The 12,499-nt window shown below is 32.8% G+C and overlaps 1 protein-coding gene across 1 annotated transcript in view; it reads left to right on the plus strand.

Moving 5' to 3' along the window:
• Nucleotides 1-12,499, plus strand: part of IL1RAPL1 (interleukin 1 receptor accessory protein like 1) — a 922,977-nt gene that overhangs the window by 468,215 nt on the left and 442,263 nt on the right. The window contains exons 5-6 of the mRNA XM_032475399.1: nt 1,017-1,203; nt 3,759-3,912. Of these exons, the coding sequence (XP_032331290.1) occupies nt 1,017-1,203; nt 3,759-3,912 (341 nt within the window). The remainder of the gene's footprint in view (nt 1-1,016; nt 1,204-3,758; nt 3,913-12,499) is intronic.

Raw genomic sequence — 12,499 nt, forward strand, 5'->3', positions numbered from 1 at the left:
TAAGTTGCCCTAAGTTGTAGAGATAGTGAGCAGTAAAACTCAAGTCCGGGACTTTGATGGCCATGTACATATGGAAGCCACTGGGCTCTTAAAAGAAGAGTTCTCTAGAAAACCTTGAATCTGATATTTTATTCTTCTCTTTATTCTTAATGCTTGCACAATGCCTTTCACATTATTACTGTTCATTGAATGTCCGGAGACAAATTAGCAAAGAAAAATTGTACAATTTATAGGCAAACTTCCTTTGGTCCCACTCTTTCAAAGAGATTTCTAAACACGATTTCTCTTCTCATGTATTCCATTACAAACCCGATTAGGAACTAGTGGGGAGTAAAATGAGATGCTAATCCAATGAATTGATTCTGTAGAATTTGTCTATCAGGATGGTGTTGTCCTTACATAATGTATTACTATGTTTATCCTGTCTCACAACCTGGACTGCAGATCCCAAATGGATATAGATCTGTAAAGATAGTAACTTAGCACTACTTTTATCCAAGAGTGTTTTCTACCCAGACTCATTGAAAATCTCTTCTCTTATCAAGACAACCAGTAAGTATTGTGTAAATTGAGCCATCCTTCCATTATGCTTAATAGGTCAGTTACATTTTTCTACTTCTCTGTTGAGTTTAACAATTTTAGCACAATTATACCCAGGCTTGACTTCTTTTTCTTGACTTAAGTTTTCCTTTATTACTTTTATTTTCTAGATACAAAAATCTCTATTAAACATATTTTCAAACAAAACCTGAATATAATATAAAGCTTTTCTTCCCTAGCATATGAAAAATATACAAATGGTTTAACAGAACCAAGTGTGGTTTAGCTGGATGGCAAGATAGAGCCCTGTGGAATAAGCCATGATAACATAACATGATTTAATCAATAGAGTTTTTGTCCTGCTCTCCCTCTCTCTCTCTCTTTCTCCCTCTTTTTGAGTGAAGTAAAGACACTGCCTTGGCAGCACTTGCTTTTTGTTCACACCAGGCCACCATATTTATTCTGCTTTGTTACAGAAACTCCACTTACTGTATGAAAGTATCCATCTCACTGACAGTGGGTGAAAATGACACTGGACTCTGCTACAATTCCAAGATGAAGTACTTTGATAAAGCTGAACTTAGCAAAAGCAAGGAAATTTCATGCCGTGACATAGAAGATTTTTTACTACCAACCAGGGAACCTGAAATCCTATGGTATAAGGTATGGACTATGAATGATTTTGTTGCTTATAAATAGATTAATATGTATCTTATTCTAGGACAAGTTTGATTAAAACATTTAAATGAGTGTGATATAGTTCACTTCTGCCTTCCTAAAATACAGCAAGTTGTGCTGGTCATTATAAGTTTTTAAACTAGTAGCTTTGATAAATGCTAGTTAATATTTGTATTGTTAGTCCACTTTAATAAGCTGTTGCGTTAATGTTTGTTTCTAGTTTATGCAGATAATTCTTTCAAGTCTATTAAAATCTGTGGTGATATTTTCAGGAACTAAAATATATTAAGCATTCATTTCAAAACTCTTTATATAAGCAGTCCAAAATGTCCCCAGTCAAGTAGAGAATGGATTGACTAGCTTCTGTGATAAAATGGTACACTAGTTTTATTGAAATATTCTGTTTGATGGAAGTAGCTTTGTGCATATTCTAATCTGTTTCATATAAAAGCATACATGTTTTTTAAAATCTGATGAAAATTTATAACATTATAAAATAGTGTTAGATTAACTTCTAAAAACCAAAAGAAACTTTAGGCTTAAGCGGAATCATCAAACACTGTTCTTCCTGTCACATCAATGACTTTCACTGAATTTCAAGATTTGAACATATTCTTCAACTTATTTATATCAAAAGATATTTTTGTTATTGAATGTACTCAGGAAAATGCAATATAGATGCTATGAACATTTGCCGGGAATATTTTATCCTTGCTTTGAAGATTCCTATTGTAAACTTTGCTTTGTCCAATTCACTGGCAGTGGGAATTTAGGAAGCTGGACCTCTTAATAGCTAGATCCACAAATATCAGTATACAGAGTGTGACCCTCATGAGTGACTGATAGCTTATGAATTCAAAACTTGTCAGAAATGAAACACAAAAGAAATCTTTAACAATTTTAAGGGATTTTTCCAGTATTAGCAGTGCCCTTTTCTAAATGACTTAATTTTGATTCTTGCTGTCAACAATGGAGTATTCAGAACATCCAGGGAACTGTTGAAATGTTTTTTACTTTTCCCTTGGATTTCTATCTTTGACAGTGTTAAATAGCCCTTAAATATTAGTCCTACTGTTTTTGTTCCTGTGCAGATGAATTTTATCTTTTACTGTTTTTAATTGTATGAGTATTTCTTACCCTGATTCTGTGGTTTGCCTGCTTTCCACAGGCAGCCTCTAAGCAAGCCCTGATGATCTCCTCTAAGGGAAGAGGTATTAGGGAAGTTTGACCCAAGGTCTTGAAGAACAAATATTTTTTACTAGTACTCATAAGTGTACATTCAGCTTCTAGATACAGTTTCTTGACTGTTTGCTAGTAAGTTGATCTTAAGAGTCATGCACTTTTTCTCACTTTTTACAAATAATATCTCAAAATTTGCTGAAATACTAGAGACCACACACACATACACAGATACACACACACACATGCAGAGTCATACACTCAATTTTCTTAAATGGCTGACCTAATATTGGTCCTTTAGTCATGTTTCCACTGTCACCCCAGTCATTGTGACCTTCATATATAAAGACCATAATTAGTGAAGTGATGAGTGGAGATGCAGTATATATCGAATTTAAAAGTTTTTTTTAACTATTTAGATTATTTTTCCATAGTCAAGGGAATATATATTCCATACATTCATCACATAATTTATGCAACCAAGATAAGGATGTTAAATATATGTTTTGTTCTGCTATAACCAGATAACTGTCCCCTAATTGTACACAGGCATTGAGACACATACTCAAAATAACTATCTGCATAAATTTGATTTGGCAATAAATTTCTTAAAAATATAATATTATCTCTGAATAGTGTTAAAGGGTTTAAAGCTATTTTATCCTCATTCCATTGATTTCAAATCTGGCTAGAGGAAATGGACTTCTTCTTGGCAAAAACAGAAACCTCCTGAGCCAACATCATTATAATCCAAAGTTTAAATCAGAGACCACAATTTGATACACCTATCAATAATGAAAATCAGTATTTGTAAGACTATAAACACATTGCCTATAAATGGTAGCCGTTTCTTTCATGGATTGTAGAATATATATGTTATGAAGAGATTGAATTATTTCTAAATGCAACATTAAAAGATTTAAAGTGTTGAATTAAAGTATTTTCCTTTATAGGTTTAATTTTTCTACTTTCCACAAAAAATCATTTTATATTTTATGCTATCAATATCAATGTGGTTAATTTCATGATCATCAAATGTAGAGCATTTGCTTCTAAAAATGATATCCAGAGTAATCTTACCCAATGTTCCTTTTCTTATATTTAGTAAATCAATACATATCTGATTTAGAGTCACTAACCTTAGAATTTAATAAAGTGACTCTTGCTGAAAGTACTTTTTTCAAATTGAGGTAGTTGATTTCCTGGAGATGTGGAGAAGGTTTGAAAATCTTTAGTATTAATTCCAGACACTTTAGCCCTTTTAAAACATATCCTTATAAGCTTTTAGTTTAGTAATTTAAAATATTACTTTATTTTTAATTTACTATATGCAGTATAAAATTTTTATGTTTTTCATGTAGGAATGTAGAACAAAAACATGGAGGCCAAGTATTGTATTCAAAAGAGATACCCTGCTTATAAGAGAAGTCAGAGAAGATGACATTGGAAATTACACTTGTGAACTAAAATATGGAGGCTTCGTTGTGAGAAGAACCACTGAATTAACTGTTACAGGTAAGCACAGTCTTCAGTATTTCATTTGCAAGTAATGAAACTACCATTTTAAGTTTAATTTTTGTGCCACATATTGATTTTTTTTAATCTTTGTGATGAAAGACGTACTTAGCCAAATGCTAAGTGGATTTCTATAGATGAAATTTATTCCACCTTGCTTTTAAATCATCTTTCGTTGAAATGCATTTGAAAAATTAAAGAAAATATGCTTAGGGGATTATAGAAATGTTAGCTTTTAAAAGTACTTGAATAAATGAGTTTACGATTTCAGAAAGTCATGCTTATATTTGGTAGTGGTGTCATTTTTAGAAACATTTTCTAGAGTGTTGAAATGGAATATGTGAAATCTACCTGTCTTCCTGTCTTGCTCCAAATTAGAAAAATTACTTTTTAAATTCACTTACCACTCTATGACTCTGATATCTGTGTTCTCATGAGCTTGAATATAACAAAACTTCAGATGCAATAATTGAATAACTATGTGAGATGCAATGCATGGACTCATTCCCGTATCTGGGGGCTAAGGTAGAAGGGCATGAGAACAAGATTCAGAACACTGCCTGTAATCAGGAATCTACAGCTCACTAGTCACATGACTTTGAGTCACCACAACGTTGAGAATATTAGTTTCCTCATGTATAAAATGGTGATCAAAAAGTTTACCTTGTTTATTTCAATAAGGTCTTTGCAAGGATTGAATGAGGTAAGGTACTATATGTGAAATCAATTTGCAAAATATAGGATTATATCCAAATGGCATCGTTGTTGTTATTTTTGTGTCATGTAAGATTGCATTCATGCTTTGCTTTACCTTATACCATGCTTCTCTAAAGGTGGTTCCAAGAGGAAAATTCAGGGTGGGAATTAAGAGCAACGTTAGATAGTTAAACACATTATTCTCATTAAGAGAGATTCTTTTCAGTGACTTTCTACAATCATTTTTAATGAAACATATATGTATATAAGTATGAAAAGGATATCAGATACTTTAAAGAGATTTTCATTTGTTCATTGATTCACTTAAAGTGGTTTTCCTGTATATGAAAATTGTTTTGTGATAATCACCTTCATCTTGTAATAATCATCATTAAATCTTGAAATTATGATATATTTTGACTTAAACACCAAATCTGATTTCATGAAATTTGTTTGATGGATCCTAATTATTCTGATTGAAAAAAACATAAATAAATAAGGTACTCTTTCATAATGGTTTTGATATATATTAGACGAAGTAAAAAAACTGACACTAGCAATACATGATACACTTGAATAGTAAACACACATTCAGTCGTGGTTTATGTACCAATGTGTATGATTTACAGTAGTTTGATTTTCAGTTTTGCTGCATGTAATAAGTTTCTGTATAGAAAATTAAACTAACACTTTTATCACTCCCTATCTGTTTAATGGAACAGTGAAAGGCATAACTGTCTATACTTGGATTTTCTTTGGAAAAAATATTGAATTTTTTAGTATTTCTTTTTTGCTCTTAACCTATACTGAAGTAGCTTTTCAAGGAGTAAGCATTGAGACAAAGGAATTTAAAAATATAATGAAAAAAATATTCTGAAAAGAAAATAGAATGCACTTCTAGTCTTTATTCTTTGGCGTGTAGAACTAATCCTAGGTAAGCACACCTTTCCCCTTTCTAGAAACACTAGGATACTAAAATATTGTCAAGTAAGAGGTGATTGGAAAACAATTTCCTGGAGACTGGAAACTGTGTCTCAAATGGTAAAATGACATAAATGAAGCTATTTTGTATAATCAATAGTAGAATTGTTTTCTCCTAAATGTTAGCCAGAGCTATTATATTTTCCTACATTCATTTCTCTAAAAATATCTCCTTTTCTTTATATGAAAATGAGGAATAATTATATCTTGATATCCAAGAGGAAGTTAGTAAAAGTTTTCATCCAACTGAATATTATGAATAGTAGTCTTATGAATACTAGTCCTCTAACTTAAGTAGATCTACCTGTGATGTTGATTTGGGAACATAAAATATAAAGCAAAATTTGATTATATGTGAAATTTTGGATAAATCAGAGAGCTGCATACCGAAGAGTTAAAAATAATATGTATTAAAATGCACTTTAGGTTTTAACAAGAAGTCTGTTGACAAGATAAATTTATGCATAACATTGCTTTAAATAGAGTAACACTATGGCTCGTTTACTTTGCCTGTGGCCAAATCAAAGAAAAATTCCTAGGATCCAAGGAGTTGTATCTCTCAGTAAAGCAACAAAGGTGGGCATTTCTTTGGATGATAATAAGTCACTGTTTTGTATCTTGGTTTTCTGCATATCATGATTATATTATACTTAATGTAAACCTTAAGCAAAGCATGATATCATTTAGTTTTAGTGAATCTGCCTTAGCTGATAATAAAAAAAAATTGAAGTATGTTAGAATATTTTTTTAAAATAAAAAAGGAAGCCTATATGTGAGGAGAAAAAGGAATATCTGGATAAGTAAAGTGGCATTGTGCAGGCAGTATGGTAGCCTTTTATGGAGATCCTTCGTTTATTAAGTGTATGTGCCTATTTAAGTGAAGTAGTGGTTTAGGAGAACAGATCAAGTGAAATAAACAATGAACCTACTTTGCACTTTTGGTATACTTTAAACATTAAAAAAAATTAAATGTGAAATGTTTCAGCATTATCCGTAGCCTCCACCCTCTTCTCTAAGCTTCAGCCATACTGTTTTGCTCTTTTTCTCCAAATATCCTCCCTCTGAACCCTTGTGTGCTCCCTCTGGAATGCTTTTTATTCCACATTATTACAGTGCCAATTCTTACTCTTTTTTCAAAGCCCAGCTAAAATGTTACCTCTGTTCTGAAGCTTGTAGTTAGTTCTTCATGTCTTCAGAGAACCCCACTTACCACGTTGCATCATAATAACTATTTGTTTACACTCCTCTTATTCCACATGAACATGAGCTCCTCAGGGTTAAGGACAATGTCTCTCTTTTAGTAAACATTTTACTTTAGAATAGTTTTACACTTACAGAAAAAGTCAGACAGATAGTAGGCAGAGATTCCATATACCCCACACCCATTTTCCCCTATTATTAGGATCTAATACTAATATGGTACATTTGTTACAATTAATGAACTAATATTGCTGTATTATTATTAACTAAAGTCCATATTTTATTCACATTTCCTTAGTATTTTCATCCTTTCTTAGTTTTTACCTAATGTCTTTTTTTTTTTCTGTTCCAGGGTCACATTTAGTTGTTGTGTCTCCTTAGGTTCCTTTTAGCTGTCCCTGTTTCTGACTTCTCTTGTTTTTGATAATCTTGGTAATTTTAAGTAGTACTTATTTTGTAGAATGTCCTTCAGTTGTGATTTGTTTGATGTTTTTCTCATGATTAGGCTTAGATTATATGCTCTTGGAAGACCACGGAGGTAAAGTCACAACATAGTGTACTATCAACATGACATTGCTGTTGGTGTTGGCATTCATCACCTGGTAGTGTTTGTCAGATTTTGCCACTGCGAAATTACTCTTTTTCTCTGTTTTCCTTATTGCACTCTTTGGAAAGAAGTCACCATCTGTAGTCCACACTTAAGGATTGAGAAGTTATGCCCTCACCTCTTTGAAGGCAGAATATCTACATAAATTATTTGAAATTCTTCTGCATGGGACATATATCTATTTTTCCACATTTACTTATTCAGTCATTTATCTGTATCAGTATGGACTCATGGATATTTCTTTTATACTTTGATTTATATCTAATATCACCTTATTTATTTTGTTGCTCAAATTGTTCCAACTTTGGACCTTTGGAGCTCTTTTTTAAAAAAAATTTTATTGAAGTATAGTCAGTCACAATGTGTCAGTTTCTGGTGTACAGCATAATGGAGCTCTTTTAGTTGATTTCTTTGTCCCTTTGACACACTCCTGTCATTGTGTGTGTATGTGTGTGTGTGTGTTTCTTTATTTTCAGACCCTACAGGATGCTTCAGGATCAGCTTATGTATCTTCTGCCCTAGTCCTAGAATCAACTATTTCTTCCAAAGAGCTCTTTTCCTTTTTGTTAGAGAATGGTACTAGAAACTAAGATCTGGGCATTGACAGTACTCATTGCTAATGAAGTATAGTTGTTTCTAAGACCTCTCAGTTGACAGAGCAAAGAAATATGTGTATACTAACCCAGGTATATATATACATATCTAGGGTTATCTCTGTATGTAACCATCTGTCTCTATATTGAACTAAAGATGAGTTCATACTTATGTCTCTAATCCATTACCATATGTATCATTCTAGCTTCTTCTCCTTCCTTATCTGTAACTTTCCCATCCAATAGTGAGAAACCTGGTTCTCACCATCTTACTTGTTTACATCCAATATAAGTATGTAATGAGATCAGAACTTTTGACCTGTACGCCTATGAGAAACAACTTTATCAACTAGAGTACAGTGTTTATATAGTTTCTCTTGCCTTTAGTCTTACACACTCTGCTCATTTCCTCCTATCCCCTTCAGTGAGGTTGTCTCACTCATTTGTAGTATAGTCAGGTTATTTTACCACATTCCTCATTCCATCCTGGGATCTTCCATCCTCCTAAATGATGTCTTTAAAAGTTTGCATATGTTAAGGTTTGTAGGGGAGAAAAAATAATTTTCCATCTACTTTTCTGAGTTCTTAGCTGGGACCCCCAGATAGATTAACAAGAGAAAAACAAAAGTTTATTTTTTAAAGTTATAATATCTTTCAAACAGAAGTTTATTAACATGTATATGTCACATATACATGGCAAACTGAGTACCTCCCCAAGAAGGCCCAAGCCACCAGCGTAATATCATTTGCAGCTAAAGACAAAAGAAAGATTTTGGGGGGGGGGTGGTGAGGGAAAGGAAGGTGAGTTATGGGAAATTACCAGGAAAAGCACAGTAAACAAGGGTAAGTCTAAATTTAGACACCATCTCCATTGTTAAGAGTTAGGGTCATCCTTCTCCTCCCTCTTAAGAGAGGGTGACATCTTTGTAAATAGAGATTTCCTTTACAAATGTAAATTTCTCTTACAAAAGAGTAACTCTTACTTTGTTTTTAGAGCTTCTCCTATGTTTGCAGTTTCTCAAAATAACCAGCTCAAAATAATCTTTATACCAAAAGACATATTTTGGGTTGGCATATTCTGCTGCTATTTATGCCCACCTTTGAAACTTCCCCAATAAATTTTATAGTCTGAAAGCTGTGTTGGTGGATTGCTTCGTATCTCAATGAACCATTCTTAGTCCTGAGAATAGGTTAGTTCACTAAAGGAAGTTGTGTCTCATTTTAGGAGGCAGTGTTGCAGGTGAGCTCCCAAAGTTAGGCCTATAGGTTGCAAGCAGTCAGAAATTCATTGAAGCATTTCTATGGAAACACAAGAGAAACAAAGGTTAATGATTAGAGAAGAATATAAACTCAATTTTTGAGTCCTGAGGGCAGCCAGGTATGAAAATTTCTAGAATCTTTTTTGGTTTTGTTGTAAAATATAACTAACAAAATTCACCATTTTAACCATTTTAAAGTGTATGTTTCACTGGCATTAAGTTCATTCACATTGTGTGCAGTGGTCACCACCATCCATCTCTAGAACTTTTCATCTTTCAAAACTGAAACTGAACCCATTAAACAGTATCTCCATATTCTCTTCTGCCATTAACCTCTGGCAACCACTCCTCTATTTTCTGTAACTATAAATTTGACCATTCTAGGTACTTCAAAAAAGTGGAATTATACACTATTTGTCTTTTGGTATATGACTTCTTTCACTCAGTATAATGTCTTCAGGGTTCATTCATAATAGCTCATTTATTTCTATCACAGTAACATTACACTGTGTGGCTGTACTATAGTTTGTCCATTTTCTTTTGAATGGTGCATCTTGGGTGCTTCCAGTTTGGGGAGATTATGAGTAAAGCTACTATACGCATTATTGTGCAGGTTTTCCTGTGGACCTAAGTTTTCAAATCAGTTGAAAAAATACCTAGGAATATAATTTCTAGAGTATATGGGAAGGTTATATTTAGCTTTGTGGGAAGGTGCCAAACTGTCTTCTAAAGTAGCTGTACCATTTTGCATTTCTGTAAACAATGAATGAAGAATTCCAGTTGTTCTGCATCCTTCCACCAATCAGACCTCTATTGTTTGGATTTTACCATTCCAATAGGTCTGTAGTGGTATCTCGTTTTTTAATTGCCAATTTCTGATGATTAATTATTTTGAACATGTTTTTATGTGCTTGTTTACCTTTTGTATATCTTACTTGGTCTAGTGTCTGTTCAGATATTTACCTCCCTTTTTAACTGGGATGTTTGCTTTTTTGTTGCCCAGTTTTAAGAAGTTTTTGTATATTTTTGATACAACTCCTTCTTGAGATGTACGTTTTGCAAATATTTTTCCCAGTCTGTAGCTTTTCCTTTGATTTTTTTTTAAAACAATGACTTTCACAGAGCAGAGGTTTAAGGTGTTATTTGAGTTTTCTTCTTTTCTAAAACATAGACTTAATTATATAAATTTCTTTTAAACACTGCTTTTGCTGTATCCCACAAATTTTGATAAGTTACATTTTCATTTTGTTCAAAATATTTTAAAATTTCTCTTGAGAATCATTCTTTGACCCCTGTGTTATTTAGAAATGTGTTAATTTCTAAACATTTGGTGACTTTCCCAGCTATTTGTCTCTTACTGATTTCTAGTTTATTTTCTTTGTGATCTGGGCACACACTTTGTATGATTTCTATTTTTAAAAATTTGTTAACGTGTATTTTATGAACTAGAATGTGATCTCTCATGGCAAATGTCCTGTGAGAGATTGAGAGGAATGTATATTTTGCTATTGTTAGATTGGAATTCTTTAAATGTCAGTTAAATAAAGTTTACTTATAGTGTTGTTCAAATCAACTGTATCCTTACTGATCTTCTGCTTGCTTGATCTTTCAGTTACTGAAAGTAGTGTTGAAATCTCCAACTTTAGTAGTGGATTTGCCTGTTTATCCTTCCAATTCTGTAAGTTTTTGCCTCACAGTTTTCATGTTCTATTGTTAGGTGCATATATATTTAGGGTTATTATGACTTTTTGGAGAATTGATCTCTTTGTCATTATGCAATGTCCCTCTTTATTCATATTTTCCTTGCTCTGAAGTCAGCTTTGTCTGAATTAATATACCAACCTTTCTTTTGAATAGTGTTAGCATGGTGTATCTTTCTTTATCCCTTTACTTTTAACCTATCTGGTTCTTAATTTTAAAGTAGGTTTCTTATAGAGAGCATGGTTAGATCTTAATTTTTTATCCATTTTGATATTCTCTTTGTTGTAATTAATATGGTTAGATTACTTACATTGAAAGTGATTATTGAAATTGCCAGATTCATGTTTGTCAGTGTTTTCATTTCATTGAACTTCTTTTTTTCCCTCTCTGCATTCTCTGGTTTTAATTGAACATTTTATATGGTTCTACTTTATCTCTCCTTTGTTAATATAAATTTTTCTTATTTAAAAAAATTTTAGTGGTTGCCTTGGATATTTTTATACATATTTTTAACTAATCTAAGACCACCCTTAAGAAACACCATACCTCTTTGTGTGTTGTGCAGGTACCTTACTAGAAAATATTCCTACTTCTTCCCTCTCATCCTTTATGACATTGCTATCATTCATTTCACTTATCCATATGCTATAATCACCCAATATGTTCTTTTTTTATTTATTTTTATATATTTTATTTTTAACATTTTTTATTGAGTTATAGTCATTTTACAATGTTGTGTCAAATTCCAGTGTAGAGCACAATTTTTCAGTTATACATGAACACACATATATTCATTGTCACATTTTTTTTTCGCTGTGAGCTACCACAAGATCTTGTTTATATTTCCCTGTGCTATGCAGTATAATCTTGTTTATCTATTCTACATTTTAAAATCCCAGTCTATCCCTTCCCACCCCCTGCCCCCTTGGCAATCACAAGTTTGTATTCTATGTCTATGAGTCTGTTTCTGTTTTGTATTTATGTTCTTTTTCTTTTTTTAAGATTCCACATATGAGCGATCTCATATGGTATTTTTCTTTCTCTTTCTGGCTTACTTCACTTAGAATGACATTCTCCAGGGACATCCATGTTGCTGCAAATGGCGTTATGTTGTCGGTTGGTTTTATGGCAGAATTATATTCCATTGTATAAATATACCACATCTTCTTTATCCAGTCACCTGTTGATGGACATTTAGGCTGTTTCCATGTCTTGGCTATTGTAAATAGTGCTTCTATGAACATTGGGGTGCAGGTATCATTTTGAAGTAAGGTTCCTTCTGGATGTATGCCCAGGAGCGGGATTCCTGGGTCATATGGTAAGTCTATTCCTAGTCTTTTGAGGAATCTCCATACTGTTTTCCACAGTGGCTACACCAGACTGCATTCCCACCAGCAGTGTTGGAGGGTTCCCTTTTCTCCACAGCCTCTCCAGAATTTGTCATTTGTGGACTTTTGAATGATGGCCGTTCTGACTGGTGTGAGGTGATACCTCATTGTAGTTTTGATTTGCATTTCTCTGATAATTAGTGATCTTGAGCATTTTTTCAT

The sequence above is a fragment of the Camelus ferus genome, chromosome X (assembly GCF_009834535.1).
Source record: "Camelus ferus isolate YT-003-E chromosome X, BCGSAC_Cfer_1.0, whole genome shotgun sequence".
NCBI lineage: Eukaryota > Metazoa > Chordata > Mammalia > Artiodactyla > Camelidae > Camelus > Camelus ferus.